The sequence below is a fragment of the Fragaria vesca genome, linkage group LG1 (assembly GCF_000184155.1).
Source record: "Fragaria vesca subsp. vesca linkage group LG1, FraVesHawaii_1.0, whole genome shotgun sequence".
Classification (NCBI taxonomy): Eukaryota; Viridiplantae; Streptophyta; class Magnoliopsida; order Rosales; family Rosaceae; genus Fragaria; species Fragaria vesca.
The window spans coordinates 16,024,377-16,043,584 of NC_020491.1; the positions used below are offsets into that span (position 1 = coordinate 16,024,377).

Here is a 19,208-nt window from a genome sequence, read left to right on the forward strand (position 1 = left end):
CGTTGTTTTAGTTTGCATCTGTTTCTCTGCGTACTGTTTTGTTCTTCGATTAGAATAGATTCCCCAATATATTTTTTTCTTTTAATAATTACAATTTCAATCTAATATATATTTTTGATTGAGAATCATATTTTAGTACTCATAGAACAAATCTAGACCATTAAAAAAATTTAAAATTAATTGCTCACAAAGAGTGTAAAATATGATTTTTTTTTAAACCAGACCCATATATATATATAGTGATATAGTGAAACAACGTCAATTTGAGTGTGTTAATTTCAGTTTCTAAGTTTATTTAAAAAATAAAAATATAATTATTTCAAATACTATAAATAAAAATTTAATACATCCATGAATTGTAATATTTAGTAACCAAACATTCCACCATGAATGAATGTAAGAGAGAAATAAAAACTGTGTCATAAATGGGGAACATTGAGAACTCTGATTGCATGAGTGGCTACTTTTTTTTCAAAATGAAAGAATTAGACTAGGAGCAGCAGTCTTAGCTTGTTAAAGTATTCATACCAACGAAATCGCATTTATAGAGTGACCGAAACGACGTCGTTGGCTCAGAGGGTATTTAGAAGCGCAGGTCGTCTTCTTCCTCAAGTTCACAGACAAAGACTACTCCACAGCCTCTGAGCTGGGCTCAGAAACCCAGGTGGGGCAAACGCCATTGGTCTCTCCTTTCACAAAAGGGTGGGCACAGTTTTGAATTACATTCTTTACAGGTACGTACTGCATTCATGTTTCTTTTTATGTATTGAAGCTAATTGAATTCACCATTGTGGGTCTTGTGTAGGTTCATCAATATGCCCAACAACTCAAACGACCGTGGATATGAACATGCAATTGCGCCCAAAGAAGAGATCTTGGAGTTTGATTTGCCATCTGACCATGCATTCCCAACTCATTTTGGGGTATTAATATTATCACCAATTCTTTATGATATGTATAGGATGAGACTTCAAGAATGACTGTGTAGGATTTTTGAACTGATTGAGAAAGAAAAGAAAAGAAAGCTATGCATGGTTGAGATTCTTTTTCTTGTTTTATTTCTTATAGAACAATGATGCAAGCTCATCAGGGAGCAATATGAGAGCAAATATGATTGGGATGGGATTTTCACCGTCTCTCGTGGACAAAGTGATTGGAGAAAAGGGTATGTTATGGCCAAATTTCTGCTGTGGGTTGAATAGTTAGTGGCAGTGTGGATTTACAGACTCATAGACATGCAGCATTTTTATACATTTTATGCGTTTATGTTTGCATGATCTGCTAATCTTTGTTGTTGCATTCCAAATGTAGGTGAAGAGGATGCCGAACTGTTGTTGGAGACACTTTTATCATATCAAGTATGTAAGCACATGTGGTTTCTAGAAAGTATTGAGTTTCCTGTCATATGTTAGTCAAATTGTATGATTAAAGATGCGCCATTCACTTGTTTCTTCATAATTTTCATGTGACTTGTTCCCCTTGGTTATGTGTAAAGTATGTGTTGCACAGCACATTTTTTTTTTTTCTTCAAGTTATTCCATATCTTTATTGAGTAAATCACTCTTTACCTGGTTGCTATTATTCAATAGCTGAAGCTCAAGTAGTAGATTCTTTTGTGTTCAACATTTCTATTTGTAAATTTCATTAGTTCATGCACAGAAAATCAGTCTCACCATATTGGATTACAAAATAAAAGGGTTTTTGACAAGTTAGTGTTTCAAACTTTGGGTAAATTATTCATTTATTTACTGTTTGAAAGATCAAACTATTGATTGATTTTTCAGTATATCAGCTTTATCTGAGGTACAAGCACTATGTCTGCTTAGGCTCCAACATTTCAATATTACTGGAAATGTGGATCCGGACTTTTTAATGCAGTCTTCATCTTTTTTTGGGTAAATATTGTCCACAAAGAAGGATGACACAAGGACATTATGTTTTAACAAGAACACTGAAGATCATAAATCACCTATACAGAAACATAGTCAGAAAATCCATACTGGGGAACAAAGAAAGCTTCACAGACCCAACAATGAAACCGTCAAACACTGTATAACGCACATTCATAAAGTCTTACAAACCAGATAGAGAAGGAAAAGCGAGAGCAAATAACAATTAGGGTGTACTATTAAGTTGATTAGAAATGTGGAATGAAGATCTAGGTATAGTCAAAAGTTTGTTAGGGAAGAGGAAGAATAAATAACAGTATGTTGTACAAGGCCCAGCACTAATTGTCTCTAAACATCAATTTTTGGCACAAACTATGACTGCTGGTTTTCTAATCAAGCATTTGAGAATTGCTTGATATTGGATGCTTAATATTTAACCAGCTGTGTCTGACTGAATAGGATGCACAGAAATCAGATTCTGGGTTATCAGATTCCCTTGATAGCTTATTTGGCGACAAAGATTCAAGCAGTGTCCCGGAGGTCTCTAGTATTATTCAACCAAAAGAGGTATTTTGTGTAAACTTTACAATCTTGTCTTTTTGAATGTTACCTTCATGTATCCCAGAAGACCCAATTGGTGGCCACTGGACTTCGTTGTGATTGATCACTGCAAGTCACTAGTGTCTTTGTTTTGGTCAAATTTTTGTTGTCTGTTATTATCCACTGTTTTGTATATCCTCTATTTTCTTTCCAAGCAATTTTGTGTTCCTAAAAAAACATTGAAATATAGACTTTGTAAATCAATGGGTTTTATCTGGGTGACTTCAAGATGCTATCTATAGTGCTGTACTGAAATTGGAATATGAGGTTCAGTTAAAATGACCAAAAAAAAAGGGTTCCGTTAAAGTTTGCTCCTGGAGGCTAAAATAAATATTCAAGAACATAATTAAACCATGTTTTGAAAAATTTCTCTCTTCGCAATCGCTCATGACAGACCAAGGACCAGCTATTTGTTATATAGTTATACTTTTGATGATGTTTTGTTTGTTTTGTTTGCTTGCATGATGTTAAGCTTAATCTTTAACTTTTCGCAGGAGCCTGATTTACCTGATGGACTTGAAGATGAAAAAAAGGCATCCTTACTTATGATGAATTTTTCTAGAGATGAAGTTGAGTTTGCACTGAATAGACTTGGTAGGTTGAAATTTCTGGATATTCATTTCACAACAAGATGCTTTTCTGGTTGTCAGATTTGTGTTTGTCAAACCTCTAATAGTGTGGATATTCTATGAGATGGATCATTAGTACTTATATCTTGATATTCCACTTTGGTTTTAACTCTTTTGGGCATGTGAGTGGTTGACATGTATTTTCCAAATTTATCATACAACTGAGACAACTTCTGTACACGTGCATGATACAATTAACATCAGATTTGTGCTTGTAAACCTATCTAGTAATGTGGATAGCCTTTGAAAAAGGATCATTTGGATTTTAACTCTTGGTTATCTTTTATACTTTAGTTTCCTCTAATAAGTATTCTTTGAAAAAAAAGATGATCAGTACTTGTATCCAATATTCCACCTTGGCTTTAACTCTTTTGGTGATCTTTTATACTTTACTTCCCTCCAACAATATATATAATGTTTCAATATAGGTTGATTGACCCATTTTGTTGCCTATCAGGTGAAGATGCTACAATCAATGACTTGGTTGATTTTATCATTGCTTCTCAGATATCTGTGAAACTTGAAAATGATGTAGATACAGTCCATGGTGATGAAGAAAAGGAGGTCTATACTTGTCTTTGCATTAAATAGTGATAATATAATTTCTTGTGGTTTACTTTTGAACAATTTACGGTTAGTCAGCGTGCAATTCCAGAGAAGAGTGATTGAAAAGAAGAAAAGTTTAATTTTTCACTTTTGCTGTGTACTGTATAATTGTACAGTGATCGAACCTTTTGATTCCCAGGATACTAGCGATGAAAATTTATATGGAATCATGGAGAAGTCAATTCGTTTGCTTGAAATGGGTTTCTCTGAGAACCAAGTTTCTGTTGCAATTGAAAAGTTTGGTAAGTCTTTGATATAGTTGCTCTACTGGACCTGAAGAAAAGAACATAGAATGTAACATTTTATCTCAATATCTCATAAGCCAGTTTGGAGGGGCAGTTTAATTTTAAATATAATACTTATCATGACCTTTATGAGCATTCAATTCTGTTGACATTACATTTACAATTTTGTTTCATTCACACAAAACAAATCTCCTTAAATTGTTAACAGTAACATTTAGTCTACTGGGACGGGGAATTAACTGAATCACTCGTGACCTTTACTGAAGTTAAATTAGTTCTGCCTTACGATTTTTATTTTGGCGGCACAGTTACATTAGTTTACTGCTGATTCTTGACAATGATTTTCTGTTTCAGGTTCAGGAGCTCCACTTACAGATCTTGCAGAATCAATCGTTACAGGAAAAATTTATGATGATTGCTATGAAGAAAAAATTAAGGTAATGAAAGTCTTATAATCAACTAGTAAATTTGGTCTTCCGATACATGACCAGCTTGTGACTGTCCTTGTTAAAGTAGAGATGTTCTATCTCCAGCATATTTAGGCTATTCCAAGTACATGCTAGATAATGTGTGGTCTTCACATTCATTACTGATATTGGTTTACTAACCTTTGTAACAATACATTCGGTGCAGTGCTCCACATCCCATTCAGATCATTCACGCAACGTGTCCAGATTTTTGGGAACGGCATCATATGGTTCAGTTAAAGTTGAAAATGAGGATTTTTATCCAGATACAGCTTCTGGATCAAGGGATCGTGACTTAGCAGAAAATTATCTAGGGAAGCGCCCTAAGCAAGAGATCATCGATGATTCAAATTCTGTTCCTCAGTTCAGGGTGTCCAGGCCTATAGATTTTGGGGAAAATCGTAAAGGGAAAAGGCCAAAACGAGAGTATGTTGATCATTCAATCTCTTCTGCATGGATGGAAGAAAAAGTAGACCCTGAGATTTGCAAAGTTGGAAATCTGAAAGTTAAGAGTGGGAACAAAATGGTCGGTAAGGCCCCATATTTCTTATATGGAAATGTTCTGAATCTACCGTATGATTCCTGGTCTAAAGTTTCTCAATTCTTGTACGACCATCAACCTGAATATGTCAATAGTCAGTTCTTCTCAGCTTTGAATAGAAAGGAAGGGTATGTACACAATCTCCCAACCGAGAACAGGTTTCGCATTCCTGAAGAGCCACCTATGACCATTCAGGATGTAATACCATATGCAAAGAATTTGTGGCCTCCGTGGGATACAAGGAAGCAATTGACCTGCATCAGTTCTGAAACCAGTGGCATATCTCAGTTGTGTGATAGGCTTGGAAGAATGGTTTCTGATTGTGGTGGAATGCTCTCACCTGAGAAACAGAGAGAAATCCTTCATCATTGCAACTTATTAAATCTTGTATGGGTTGGCCGAAACAAGTTGGGTCCTTTACAGCCTGAATACTTGGAACAAATCTTAGGCTATCCATTGAATCACACTAAAGTTGGTGAGAGTGGTTTGATTGAAAGACTTATTTCCCTCAAGTATAGCTTCCAGACAGACACATTGGCCTATCATCTTTCTGTTTTAAAGCATTTGTACCCAGCAGGAATAACAATGTTCTCAATTTTTAGTGGAATAGGAGGGGCAGAGATAGCTTTACACAAGCTCGGCATTCATTTGAAAGGTGTTGTATCTGTAGAGACTTGTGCGACAAAGAGAAAGATTCTTAGGAGGTGGTGGGAAACTACTGGCCAAATTGGGCAGTTGGAGCAAATTGATGACATCCAAAAGCTATCAAGCAGCAAACTTGAAAGTCTGATGAAAAGGTTTGGTAGTTTTGATTTCCTTATTTGTCAGAATCCATGTAGTTCTTCAGTTTCCAAAGTTCCTGCACAAAGTGGTGCGGATCCAGGTTTTGACTTCTCGTTGTTTTATGAGTTTGTTCGTGTCTATCAACGTGTAAAAAATATGATGGATAGAAAGAGCTGACATATTTCTTCATTCCTTGTAGTGCTTCAGTAGAACATTGTTTGTTTGTTTTTCCTAGGAATAATGTCAACATTTCTTTCTTGAAGTTGGATTTTGGCCTTGGCAAAAGAAATGTCATGCACTCGTACCATTTTAGTTTAGATAAATGTAGCGCACAAACAAACAGAAAAAGTGATCAGTGATGTCCTGTTGTTATGATGTGATTCAAATCCTGCAGAAAGTTTGCTTCTCCCATCAAAGGTTTAGAAATAAAAGAATACTCGAAACAATAGGGTTGTTTTTAATTTGATACTCCGCTATCAAATTTTGTTGTTTTGAACTTTGATATCCCAACTTTGCTGCCATTAACAAATGCCTGTTAACTGCTGACAAGTGCACGTTTGGTACCCAATATTGCAATACACCTTAATTCTTAAGACTGTCATGGACTCGTGTGATCTGCCTTACATTGTACTAATACTAGGCCATGTTTGGTGTTGCATGGGATTAGAAAAATAAATTTTAAATTAGAGATGTCTCATCTTTGGTGATGCATTGGATTAGACTACTTGTCATATATATTCTATTGTGTTTTACCGTCTCATAATCTTGGTCATTGATGAAATTCTAAAAAAATAAAAAATAAAATAAAAAACAAGTACCTCAAATATGGATATGCCCCTCTAACAATTAAAATCTCCAAAAGAAACCTGAGAGAAAGATGCAGAATCCAATAGCAACAACTAAATGGGAATTTTGGAATAAAAAGGGCATATTTCTCTGCAGCCACCAAAGGTAAAGTTAAAAACCATGTAGGCTTCTCTTAAACTGGGGAATCAACACTAATATGCAATATAGAGAGGAAAAAAACATAAGCAAAACTCACATTTAAGCTTAATACTCATGTGTTCATTATAAAACAGCAGGGAAGCAACAAAAAGATATGAATACTTGCTGCTCTAAACATACCCATGTGTTCATCAGTTCTTACATAAGAGCCACCACAATCAAAATAATAGTTAAAACATTTCACTGATGTTAAAGGTTCATGATCAAAAAATCAGTGTTAGTCATCAATCTACTTGTGGCTTTTAGAACAATCCTTGCCTATCTATTGCCCATAAGCAAGTTCTGAACAAATACTGCTTTAACCTCATCATCCAATGACTTGAAGATAGAGATGTTTTGTGGTCTCTCTAGGATGATTCTTAATGTAGCAATTTGATCATCAACAGATAAACCCATGTTCTTCAATTCTTTGGCAATGTCAGAGCGATCTTCATTACCCTTCAATATGGCCTCAGTTACCATTTGCATCCTCTTTCCGGATTCTTCAAATAATTTCTCCAAAGCTACAACAATCTTATCAGTCTCATCAACTCTCTTCCTCTTCCTACTACCTTCAGATTGGCTACATTCTTGGTTAAGTGACCCAGGACTTACGTTATTCTCATTAACCAGATTCTCAAGATTGATATCATTATTGCTTTGCACATCCGCCAAATCAGTAGGGGCTTCAGCTCCTCTTCCATTGGCACAGTCCTTGCCAAAATTCACAGCAAGACGATCTTAAATTGGATAACTAATATTAGAATAACATGTATGGTTAAACAAAGACAACTTGTATTAGAAACTTAATGAATTTATTTACCTGAACATACATATCCCATGCATCATTGCTATTGCCTATTGTACTATCTAGATAAATCAACCGAGTCTCACATCTAACAAATGATCGATTATCTAAAGCCATTCGTTGATCTCGTCTTTGCCTCAATTTCAACATCAGAAACACAAGGATTGTACAAGCAGACACATTCTCTAAATGCCACAGTTCCAACAACAGATTTCTTCCATCCATATCTAAAAGTTAAAAAATAGAATCAATCAACAATTCACATGAATGAAAAATTTATAAATATAACAGATTGATATTATATACAATATGCATATGGTTCCTTATTTATTCTGAACGAATAGTTTCTTATACAATCTATAAATATAAGACACAGGCAGAAAAAAAAAAAAAAATACAAAAAAGCATAATTGTTCTGAACAAGTAGTGCACGTTGGGTTTAATCAGAAGCAAAATTGAATCAAACTTATCAAGGATAAAGAGATATATTGAATCAAACTTATTAAGAATAAAGAGATATCTTTGATTTGTTAAAAAAAATAAGAGAACCCAGACATGAAACAAAACTGATCAATCTCTTTGCTTCAGAAGATCAATCGTCTATATATGGATCGAATAGAGAAAATAATGATTCAAGAATCAAAGAGAGAAAGGAAGAAATAGATGACCTTTACCTGCTGATGACGTTGAGAAGAAGATAGCGGCGAGAGAGACCGAAGAAGCGATAGTGAATCAGAGAGTGAATGAGAGGAGGCTAGGTTAGAGAAGTCTTAGCTAAGACCACCCAAGGAGGCCAAATGGAAAAACAGGTCCAACCTAAGACCATTTATTTTAGTACCAAGGTACACTAAGAATTTGCACCCACTCTTTCCTCTAATTCAATCTTCTGCTGGTCGGTGAGTCATGGCTTGATTGGTTAAGGTGTTTAACTGACAATTTTGAGGTCAAGGATTCAAATCTCACAAACATATGTAGAGTGTGTGAGTTATTAATAAAATAGTTAAAAAAAAAAAAAAAAAAAAAGTACTTCTGCTGCAGTTCTTGTGCTTGCAAGTGTTGGCTCTATATTTCAACTTCTCTCTTTTTTGTGTACGCCTTTTAAAAAGAGCTCGAGGAATTCAGGACTGCTCCTCAAACTTTTCTCCTGAATTTAATCACATGAATCGACACAGAAATTTGAGGTATCGAATCAGTGAATGCTCAACATTGCGAAAATATCACAACTATTTGTATTTTGACTCCAGTGTTTATGGTTCAGGTCTAAGAGTTTGGCTTAAGTTCTACAAAATCATGAAGAGTGCAATGCCTATGAAGAAGAGTTTAGAATCGCATTTGACATTTTGTGCATGTAGGAACGAGTAGGCTAGCTCATTCTGCTGGGGATACGACAGGAAGAGAGAAATGATCTAGTTCCCAAAGGCCAGGATAGTTTTAGATCCGTATGGTATCTGCTTGGTAAGTCAGTTTTTTCATAGTATACAAAGTTTTCCGGTAAGATATGGATACCAGATACAAATCTACCTGCAAACCATACGTATCAAATGTCCGCGAGGAACAATTTTCAAGCTAACATAAATTCAGGAAACACAAGGTTCTACCTGCTCATAGTATAGCAAGGAAGGAACTTCCTTTTGTAGAGAATGCAAGGGGGTGGTCTCGGTCGTACTTGCTCTGATCAAGCACGAGACCACCTAAAACACTAAGGATGTAATCGATCAAAGAAGAATTGAAAAGAACTGTATATATTGATGTACACAAGTGTAATATACACGTAGCTGCTTTACATGACCAAATATACGTGGTCTGTGTATTGTAGAATTATAAGTTGTGTGTAGGCAATAGGCAATGGGGTTAGTTAGACTTAGACTTCTGCTTCTTCCCACCAGAAAGAATACGTTGGATCTGAAGCCCTCGACTGAAAGCTTGGTTGAATAGCAGCCTGGCCTGGAACTCTGTGACAAAGGGGAACCATGCCATGACAGCCACTGGGGTAAAGATAACCAGTCCCATCACGTATTCGTACCCTCTTGCTAAAGCTTTTATAGACCCCCACATTCCGATGACCTTCACCGCTGGCCTGCATGCTTGTGATATCTGCTCCATCGTGATATACAACAACACACCACATTCATCACACAATGCACTTTGAGATAATTGATCAAACAGACTAGGATTCAGATACGTACCATAAGTAGCGCCCACCCAGTAGGCAAGAAGGCCAGTAAGCTTATAAAGATGTCACCAACAGTGAGATTAAGGAAAATAAAAAGTATCGCAATGGTGACTACGAAGCCAATGAAGACGAACAACTTGAGAAGTCTGAACATCAACTGGAAATCAGCACTGAACCTTTTTCTACCCAAGGATACAACCTGCAAATCAAATGTGTTTACCAGTCAGTGGCTATGCATCACTTGCACTCGGAAAGTTTATGTATTTCAAGTTTGAACACTAACCTTGAGGATAATCACCACAGCAAGAATGACGAGCCACGACAGAGCATAAACCTGGAATCATAATTTAAAATGAGTCTCAATAAATTAAAGTGGTTATCAATACGCTTTATGCAGTTCATCAAGGAATATCGTATTCGTTTTATTTTTCTAAGCTCATTACATCCTTATCCCTGCAGTATGATGCTTGACCCTGTGCTACACTTGGACTCTTTGGATAACCATATTATGTATCAGTTGCATCAGCATCTTGTCCCAACTTAGTTCATCTTCAAACTACTAGGGGCATGGAGCATGCAAAAGAAAACATCTGCTGAATGAAACGTCACTGAATCACTCAACATCTGGGTTGTTGGGTCAAATTTGTAAACATATACTCAGAATTGGAAATTTATATATGTAATACTTGATACTCTCCCTATCAAACTAGCCTAGGATAATCTATCTAGGACAGCTTGGTTGAACATGTAACTGGAATCCTACTTGTGAGCTTAATGATTCTTAGGGGAATTTGTTGCATCTTCAGAGAGAAAATGAAGCTAATAAGGAAAAGATTAAGACGTGTAATAATATACTCACCATGATACTTTTATCACCCCTGGAAACATTGAGATGGTACACAATTCCATATTGGAAAATTAAGAAGCGCAGAGAAAGTACAATCTCCCAAAAGCGTCCCAGCATCCCAGTGAACTGCAGGTGCTCTTGTTCTTCATCCCACCATGACTCCCAGCTCTTATTTGCTGGCACACCGATACCACCACGGCTAGTTATCCATTTTGACCAATCATCCCAATCTTCCACTATCTTTTGCCATTCAAATCCCGAAGGGTTGAAGAGGAAGGGTGCAAATAACCAAGAAAGCACCAAGAACCACATGGAGAATGTGATGAAGAGATATGCTGCTGAGCCATCTGCTGCTGAGCCAAATATCATATAAACAATAAGCAGTACCATAAGCTCCAGGCCTTTCGTAAAGTGACTCCGTGAGTACATCCTGTAGTTTTCAGCAAACTTTTCATGCCGAACAACAAAGCCACGACCAGTTGCTCTGTATTTAGCCCCACCATGCAGGATTGTTCTCCCATAATAATGAACCTTTGTACCCAGTGAGAAAGTAAAGAAAACCGATGCTAGCTGTAGCTGCATTATTATCGTGTCCCCTAATGCAGTTCTGAACCCTCTTTCAAGTCCAATTTCCATAATCATGGGCAAGGACGTCAACAACCCTAATTGAACAACAGATTGTGAAGCCATGGCTGTTTGTAGAGCATTATTTCCCTTGGTGGCAGCAAAGTTTGTAATTGTCTCTTCCATTCCACTTAATGACAAGTAGAGTCTACCATACAGGAAAGCATAGACCGTCATCACAACCAACTGCACAACAAAAATGATAATGTCATCATGCTAGTTAAGAAGATTTAAAACTATACTATCAAGATGTACATTTAGATTATCTTAAAACATATACCAGAATTATTTGACTAAGAATAGCAAAATATAATTTGTACAGCAGTGTATTCTGTGAGACTGTGACTAACAATGAAAAGATAAAGTAACAATTAGATAGATGATTACCAATGAGCTGATATAAAATCCTATTGTTGAGAAGTAATACGACAACACGCGGAAGAAATCATAACGGTGCCCTAATCGATAGATGTCTCTGCTCAGTGTTTGCTCTCCATTACCACAAGCAACTTTAGCCTCAAAGAGAGAGATTTGGTTGAGGCCTACATCCCTACCCTTCCCCACTTGGATGTACTCATGGTGAGTGACATTTCCTCTTCTTAGAGTGGAATTGAAACCTACATGTTATAAATCATAGTATGAAGCAAACTAAGTTTTTTTTTTTTTCCTAGCAAGAAAGATGTATCTCTCTGTGCATGTGAATGTTTTTATTCAAGAAAGTTACCTGCAAAAATATCCTCGCTGAGATTGATGCCACGAGAAGCCTTGCTCATGCCACCACGAGTAATGTGGAAGATTCTATCAAAGACATCTGGATGTCCATAATGGAAGCGAACCCTACATCCAACAAAAGCAAAATGGTTAGTGCCCTATTTAAAATTTTATTGCTTCAGATCTATGAAACAATTTTTATTTGACAACATTAAAGTAATACAGCAGATAAAAAATAAAAAGGTGAACTCTAGATGCAAAAGGATGGGGAAAACGCATGAAGAGGTTAGATTTCACAGAATGTAGATAATATCCCATAAAGAAGCTAGTGATTAACTAAAGGAACATAATCCAGATAGCCAACTATTATGTATATTAAAGAATGGCAACTTATTTGTTGGAAGTCTGATCCCTGCAATATATTTTGAAAAACAGTATTGCTCTATCATTAAAAAAATAGATAGTTCAGTATGTAAGAGAAAACATACTTAAGAGGTCTAGCAAGAACTCTTTGACCTATGGTTACGAAGCTCATTTCTTGATTTGACATAAACCACGCCAATGAAGAAACACTGCAATTCCAATGTAATAAGAATCAAAGTAATTAGGGTTACAATATGCGAATGTAACAAACCAATGTCTAAAATTTAAAATATAAAGTAAAAACAACCTTCCAGTAAATATATGCTCACGAACACCTAAAATTGAAGGCGGACGCACTCCGTGATCCTCATTAAATTCTTCAAGAAGGTTACGCATCTTGAGAGCTTCTTCCAAGTAATTGTCCTACAAGAAATTGGTTAAGTTATACATCACAGTTGGCTGGAATCAAAAGAGAATATATCATAACAGGATTATTATAGGGTTTACCTGATTCATGTCAATAGCCTGAAGAGCTTCTCCACGAGTGAAAATTACTGCATGGTTCTGGTTTTCAGGCTTCCCTTCTCCAATCTTTGCTGAGCCCGGCAATTTTATACGATATATTTCCTACAGAAAGTTACTATGATAATGAGTTCTTTAGCTATACAAAGGAACAGGAAATTTGTGATTCTGCAATATGTCAAAAGATTACCTGGTCAAGATTGTCAACTGCTTTGACCAACACAGAATAGTAAACCTTTTGCACCTTTTCACCTTCTCGTTCTTCAACTTCATCAATATATGCAACCCTGAGAGAGGGATTACTGTCGGAGGACAAGAAATAATTAAGATGAACTCAGCAATAATACGTTTTATGAATCAAATTGTGAAACTATCTTGACATATCAGGTAGAGGACATACTTAACCATTAGATTCAGGATATCAGTTGCACGACGATCTCCACTTCGCTTCTGATTGCCATAGTTCTGACAAGTAGCAACATAGGTAAATTTAAGATCAGCCACAGCTTCCAGTTGAGCAAATAGGGATCTCCGGCTCTTCTTTTCATCGTCTGGTGAAACCGTGATGGCTTTGTAGCCCTCTAGTATCTCTGCTCAAGACTAAAACATTAGGAAACCACATTTACCTCCAAAATGACAACTCCGTTAGACACAGTACTGCTAACCACTATGAGTGAAAAAAAAAAAACGAAAAAAAAAAACAAAAATCAGATAGTTAGGATATACTGCGGGAAGAAAAAGAAGACTAATATGGCTTTGTAACCATCTACTATATTTGCATACATCAAGTAAGGCAGAGATCGTAGTCAAAATCGCACTAAAGACATACAAATGTCACAAAATATTCTGATCCTCAGATGAAAATTATGCAAGAAATTGATAACATATGCTGCTAGTTTTACCTTTTTCATCAGCCATATCGAGAAAAGCCTGAAGCTTCAGAGCTCGTCGGTAATACATCATTCCTCTAACTGCAATACCAGAAGTAATTAGTACCATGAACTAACTGAAATACAGGAATCTGAACAAGATGATAATGCATCAAATACCTGTCCTGCAGAGAGTTTGTCCTCGTAAGGAGACCCAATGGCGAAGCTGCAAAATGTTCTCTTCACTTTCCCATATTTCACTTTCCTCTTTACAATTGAGCCGCTCCTTGAAGTTAGTCCATTCATCTATAACAGCCACAAGATATTCTCTATGTCATTCCTCATTTGCTTCTGAAAGTCCAACATGTTAAGGATAGTGCAATCACTAACCTGGGAAAATCTTCTGCAAGTAATATATGATTGATACACCATCTTCATTTTCCATCTCAAGGTCACTTTTGGAATACACAGTCTCCTCACTGTAGTAGGGAGTCAAGATGCTGTTGACAACAAAAAAAGTAACAGGATTATTATGTCAGACGATTTAGATTGAAAAAGCTCAAAAGGTTGACCTGTCAGATAACTTATTATGCAGGAATTGTCCTGTCAGATAACCCATAAAAGCTGTCGATCTTAAATGATATAGATATACAAAAGGTTTCAAACTGACTTTAGACCAGAACAAAACCTAAACCTACTGACTAAAGATTGGTAAGAAAACTTACAAAACTATTGGGATATTTGGTCATTTTTGTATAAAAATCATCAGTTGATGTTTTTTAAGGGTGAAATGTTTTAAGACTGTACCCTTTTCAAGATCTTCCAAACATAATAAAAATATCCAGTTGATGCTTTCTAAGGTTGGGTTGTTTAAAGGTAGTGCACCTTTCAAAATCTTCCAAGCCAAATGATTAAATTGATTCGACCACATGGAATTTGAATGAAACACCATTTTAAGTTTCAGGAAGCAATGAACAAATGGAAATATGCACAAACCTGAACGAAAGCATCTTACGGACACGGGGAGCACGGGGCATATCCATGAACAATGAATTTGCAAAGAATGAAATCCTTCTACGTGCTTCAAGGTTTACTGGTACATCAATAGCAGACTCCTTAACGGTCAACAGCAGATGGAGGCGTCTTATCTAGAAGAATAATCGCAAATAGAAATGTCATCTTTCACGAAAATATATTGAGCTGAGTATTATCAGAAGTTTCTGAAATTCGTTGAAAATTTAATTGTTCTAACTTCTAAGAATTGCAAGAGACATACCTGTTCTTCCCATTGTGCTGTAACTGGGGGAGGAAACAATATTGCAGGTTTTGCATCAGTACCAGCAAAAAGTTGCCTTCCAGTGTCCTTGCTACTGTGACCAACTTCAACCACCTCTCTATAAAATATCACATGAAAAATTGCAAGCGTTATTATTATTTAAAGTGAGCCCTTGGATTGTAACTAAACCAATTCATCATTTTCCCCCAAAGCGAATAAATCAAAGTTACCAACCGGATCTCATTCACCATCATATCACGAGTGACAACTTCTAGCATATCTTGCAGCAGCAGCACCACCGCAGATCGTTTGGATGAATCACCATCTTTCTGCAACATCAAAGAATCTGTCAGTTTCTATTAACATAATGGCAAAGACAAATACATGCTGCAGATTTAATGGTCTTTTATAGATGACTCACCAAGATTACCACAAGCTCTACAAATTTCTGGCAAAGAGTGGGTAAGGAGGCCATTCTAAAACTGTCAAGAAATGTATTCTTGGAAATGTTACTTTCAATTTCCTTAATAATGATGCCAATGATCCTGTCAAATCATAAGCGAATCAGAATACTTACTAGCACAGTAAGGTAAAATTCACTATTGTTTTTGAATAATATACACTGGCTCAATTAAAACAAATGAGAAGAATGAACACTTTCTTTCAAGTGATAAGTATATCTCAGAAGAACATCAGTCTTTCAAGTGAAAAGAGTCGCAAAATCAGTCATCAAAAAGTCAACCGTAAGAAGGAGTTCTGTTCTAATCTCAGAACAAGTGAAAACTGTGTAATAAATTAACTAGTGATCTGGTAAAGCAAACTGACAGCATTATCTTTAGAGGACTTCTAAACCAATACTATTTTCATGAAATAGAGGGTGGGGGGGGCATGAGGTCCCAAGAAGCGATTGACAAGAGGACTTGAAAAACCATTGGAATGAAATTTATCAGGTTTTAACCAATGGTTAGCCATAAAAACCGATGAATATTAGGCAGCAGTAACTACCTTTTCTCATTGTCTCCAACTACCAAAGCCTTGACGACATGTTTGAAAGACTCATAACATTCAATCACCGCACACTTCATATATTCATCCCCACATATCCGCTTCCAGAGATCAGCGTCCTTGTTTTTGAATTGAGCTGCCATGTCTAATGCTACTGGGATCTGTAGGAAGATATAGTAAGAAATAAAATCATGCAACTAAAACACAGGTTTAAAAGTGAGGTACTGACTTTGCTAGCAAGCAAAAAAGGTGGCCACTGAATTATTTTCAGGCTTGGATCTGAAGAATAAGGAACCAGCAGCAGATCCATTTCCCTGAAGTAGAGGAAAACCAGTTTAGTTTTCACCTCATGATGAATAAAATAAAAGATGAAGAAAGCAATGATTATGTTGCAGAGCATTTCCTATCACTGATGAGATCTTCCTCACGAAAGCTACATATCACTTCATTCCACAACTGAGCAAATTTTGCAGCTTCACTTCTCCTACTTGCTGAAGCCTACAGATATTAATCATGATGCTAATTACAAAATCCTTTATTTCAGTGTTCTGATGGCTAAAAATCTGCTCGTCAAGATTATATACTGAATAAACAAATTACCTCCGCAAATTTCTTTGAGAAAGAAAATCCCCTTTTTGCTGACTTATCCGAGGGCACTAGATATGTGTTGAATGCCCCAGGTAGAGACTGGAACCGGGATCTTAGCATGCCTAGAGTTCGAATCTGCAGGAGGAAAAATATATGTGAATGTAAACCAGAGACATATGTAAAATGAGACATATCCAACTTAACTGTTCAGTTAGAATGAAAAACATTTAGTCATGCTCTCCATAGTTGTAAAGAGTTCCCAACTGAAGTAACATATCCATACACAATCACATCACCTTCAACAATGTAGAATGTAAACTACTTGGTTGGCTTCAAAAACATGCATTCATTAATTTAATATGATTTGCTTTAGGGAATTATCCATCTAACTACTCTCAAATCTAACAAATTGATATGGAAAAATAAATGATCATGTTCAATTTTTCATTAAGTGACAATCACCACACAATCCAATTACTGTTGTTAGTGTGGTGCCCAATTTATCTACTTTTGGCCCGGGTATCATGCTCCTTACGAAAGAAAATCATAGAGCAAAAGTTATAGAATTTTATCTTATCAGGATGTATAAATTCATGGCTGCATAATTTGAAAGAAAAATAAATAGTTCTAGAAGAGGAAACAGAAAATATATGGGTGGAGGGAGAAATAAATAAATCTGAAGAATCACCTCTCCTAGGCGATCAAAGGCGCCAACAATACCTCCATACAATGTTTGAAATATAGCATACCAAATTTGTGTGTCCATGAAATAAACCTGCATTGAATATTTGGTATTGTATGGTTCTATATTAACAACAGTGGAAGAAATATTTATGTCCAGGAAACTGATAAACTAACGAAAATATTCCAACAATTGGAAGTTAGTGTCACAGACCAAGATAACAGGTGCCCAGAGCGAGACAACTGCTGGATAGTTGTGTTGAGCTGCATCAGTAAATGACTAATTAGTATCAACCCGAATGTTGAAAATCACAGAAACATGGGAGCAATAGAAATGAGTACCATCAGGGAAAAATTCATGCCACTGATATCTAACACGACGAATACTCATTATGTCTTCTGTTGGTTTTACCAGAGGTCTTATCTGGGAAAGAGACAGACACCAAATAAATTAACAACAAAATCATTTACCATTTCTGATTTATTAAGAAAACTTCTAGAAAGGAATAACATATACAATGAATTTACCTGGACAAAATAGCTAACTGTAAACTTGCAAGCCAAAAGTAGCACCCAGAAAAAAGTATACCTGCAAATTGCAGAGGAAATAAGAACAAAAATATGTATCTCAATCAACAACCAAAGAGAAAAGGAAAAGGATTAAACTGCATAGAATTGGGATGACACATGGTGCATGCGTCATCAAACTCACTTCAAAAGGGCAAACTGACTTTCATGCATTCCTCTTCCAACATATATTCTTGGCTGTAGGAGAGTAAAAGATCCATCAAAACCACTTTTTACAGTTTACCTATTCAAATAACAATAGACCTCTGTGCGAAGGAAATAAGTTTAAGCATCAAAATAGATAATAAAAAATGCTCCGACTTTCATGAAGTCAAAACAAAAAGGTTGTATGAAAATTTTATCAAGAAAGAAATACAGACATACAGTATATCACTTTACACAATGAACTACAGGATGATTTAGGGAAACATACTGCAATGAATCCAAGTAATTCAAACCCAGTAAGCTTGAGTTTCACAGATTATATATGGAGAAACTCAGTTTGAACTCGAACCTTGTGGTTTCATACTAGGACTATCATGTAATAAAACATGACTGGAAAAAATTATCCTAAATTCCACTTTTAACTTCTGGTCTTATTGAACTTATTCAATGGGTATAGTCTACCCATTACCTAGAATTAACCAAACTACCATGCCTTAAAGCCCTTAACAGACCCAATTGGATTCAAGAATAATAGAACATTGAGGAAAGAAAGAGGTAAAAGTGACAGGAATACCTGTGACCACCACAATAGCAACCTGATGATATGCCAGTCTGAATTTTCAATAAAACGACGGAGCATTGGGAATAGGAACAAAACTGCTGTCAGGGCATTTGGAAGCAAATATACTGCAACAGCGAATAGATATAATGATGGAATTCCATCAATTTTCTTTAGGAATGACAGTATATCTGCAAGTTGTTTAGGGGTATTTTCGAAGGTATGCACATAAAGTAGTGGAAGAATGACTGCCCACGCAAGACTAACAACTATCTTCAGAATATTTCTCAGGACATCTGTGAACCGACACCTGTGATACCCAGGGAAGTTCAAAACCATATCCAGAATACCTACATCACGATATAAAGTAGATAAGATTAAAGATTGATAAAGAATTTACTTTGAACAGATATATTTCATTCCTCATCTGAGATGAGAAAAGCCAGGCTTAAAAGAATTTTCAAAGAAGAGCAAATTTTTCCTTCAAAAACAGTAGATGATCATGTATTGTGGCATTCTAGACATTGCATGACAGATGGAATCTTTAAGAATCAAAATTAGTATGCAAGGAAGCATAAGGGAAAATAAATACCATCAACTTGAGCAAAATAAGTTTTACATATTACTGTGAAGTTTCAGCATATTGCTAATTCTTCACTTGAAAACTAGCTATCACTTTCGTATTTCCCCTTCATTATGAGCTCAT

At 36.0% G+C, this 19,208-nt stretch overlaps 3 protein-coding genes across 3 annotated transcripts in view; 1 reads left to right on the top strand and 2 right to left on the bottom strand.

Annotated features, from left to right (window-relative positions):
* The first annotated feature begins 815 nt into the window (after positions 1 to 815).
* LOC101294991 (DNA (cytosine-5)-methyltransferase DRM2-like) lies at positions 816 to 6,082 on the top strand. Its single transcript, XM_004289374.1, has 9 exons — positions 816 to 923; positions 1,069 to 1,165; positions 1,312 to 1,358; positions 2,349 to 2,456; positions 2,984 to 3,083; positions 3,576 to 3,682; positions 3,774 to 3,966; positions 4,324 to 4,406; positions 4,603 to 6,082. The coding sequence occupies exons 1-9, from the start codon at positions 816 to 818 to the stop codon at positions 5,935 to 5,937; spliced, it is 2,178 nt and encodes a 725-aa protein (XP_004289422.1). The 3' UTR covers positions 5,938 to 6,082.
* Positions 6,083 to 6,773: 691 nt separating this feature from the next.
* On the bottom strand, positions 6,774 to 8,338 carry LOC101299811. The gene is made up of 3 exons (XM_004288325.1): positions 8,227 to 8,338; positions 7,568 to 7,779; positions 6,774 to 7,458 (listed from the first exon to the last, which is right to left on the bottom strand). The coding sequence occupies exons 2-3, from the start codon at positions 7,775 to 7,777 to the stop codon at positions 7,024 to 7,026; spliced, it is 645 nt and encodes a 214-aa protein (XP_004288373.1). The 5' UTR covers positions 7,778 to 7,779; positions 8,227 to 8,338; the 3' UTR covers positions 6,774 to 7,023.
* A 942-nt stretch (positions 8,339 to 9,280) lies between these two features.
* The window catches only part of LOC101295280 (callose synthase 5-like), a 13,938-nt gene continuing 4,010 nt past the window's right edge, over positions 9,281 to 19,208 (bottom strand). The window contains exons 15-42 of the mRNA XM_004289375.1: positions 18,518 to 18,852; positions 17,924 to 17,976; positions 17,740 to 17,800; positions 17,554 to 17,635; positions 17,426 to 17,475; positions 17,219 to 17,305; positions 16,543 to 16,665; positions 16,349 to 16,440; positions 16,172 to 16,259; positions 15,943 to 16,103; positions 15,359 to 15,482; positions 15,172 to 15,266; positions 14,938 to 15,055; positions 14,658 to 14,809; positions 14,052 to 14,161; positions 13,842 to 13,967; positions 13,695 to 13,763; positions 13,193 to 13,382; positions 12,983 to 13,094; positions 12,778 to 12,897; positions 12,578 to 12,693; positions 12,396 to 12,479; positions 11,921 to 12,033; positions 11,584 to 11,813; positions 10,585 to 11,382; positions 10,009 to 10,059; positions 9,739 to 9,924; positions 9,281 to 9,646 (exon numbers count right to left, since the gene is read on the bottom strand). Coding sequence (XP_004289423.1) covers positions 9,404 to 9,646; positions 9,739 to 9,924; positions 10,009 to 10,059; positions 10,585 to 11,382; positions 11,584 to 11,813; positions 11,921 to 12,033; positions 12,396 to 12,479; positions 12,578 to 12,693; positions 12,778 to 12,897; positions 12,983 to 13,094; positions 13,193 to 13,382; positions 13,695 to 13,763; positions 13,842 to 13,967; positions 14,052 to 14,161; positions 14,658 to 14,809; positions 14,938 to 15,055; positions 15,172 to 15,266; positions 15,359 to 15,482; positions 15,943 to 16,103; positions 16,172 to 16,259; positions 16,349 to 16,440; positions 16,543 to 16,665; positions 17,219 to 17,305; positions 17,426 to 17,475; positions 17,554 to 17,635; positions 17,740 to 17,800; positions 17,924 to 17,976; positions 18,518 to 18,852 — 4,169 coding nt within the window. The 3' untranslated portion in view covers positions 9,281 to 9,403. The remainder of the gene's footprint in view (positions 9,647 to 9,738; positions 9,925 to 10,008; positions 10,060 to 10,584; positions 11,383 to 11,583; positions 11,814 to 11,920; positions 12,034 to 12,395; positions 12,480 to 12,577; positions 12,694 to 12,777; positions 12,898 to 12,982; positions 13,095 to 13,192; positions 13,383 to 13,694; positions 13,764 to 13,841; positions 13,968 to 14,051; positions 14,162 to 14,657; positions 14,810 to 14,937; positions 15,056 to 15,171; positions 15,267 to 15,358; positions 15,483 to 15,942; positions 16,104 to 16,171; positions 16,260 to 16,348; positions 16,441 to 16,542; positions 16,666 to 17,218; positions 17,306 to 17,425; positions 17,476 to 17,553; positions 17,636 to 17,739; positions 17,801 to 17,923; positions 17,977 to 18,517; positions 18,853 to 19,208) is intronic.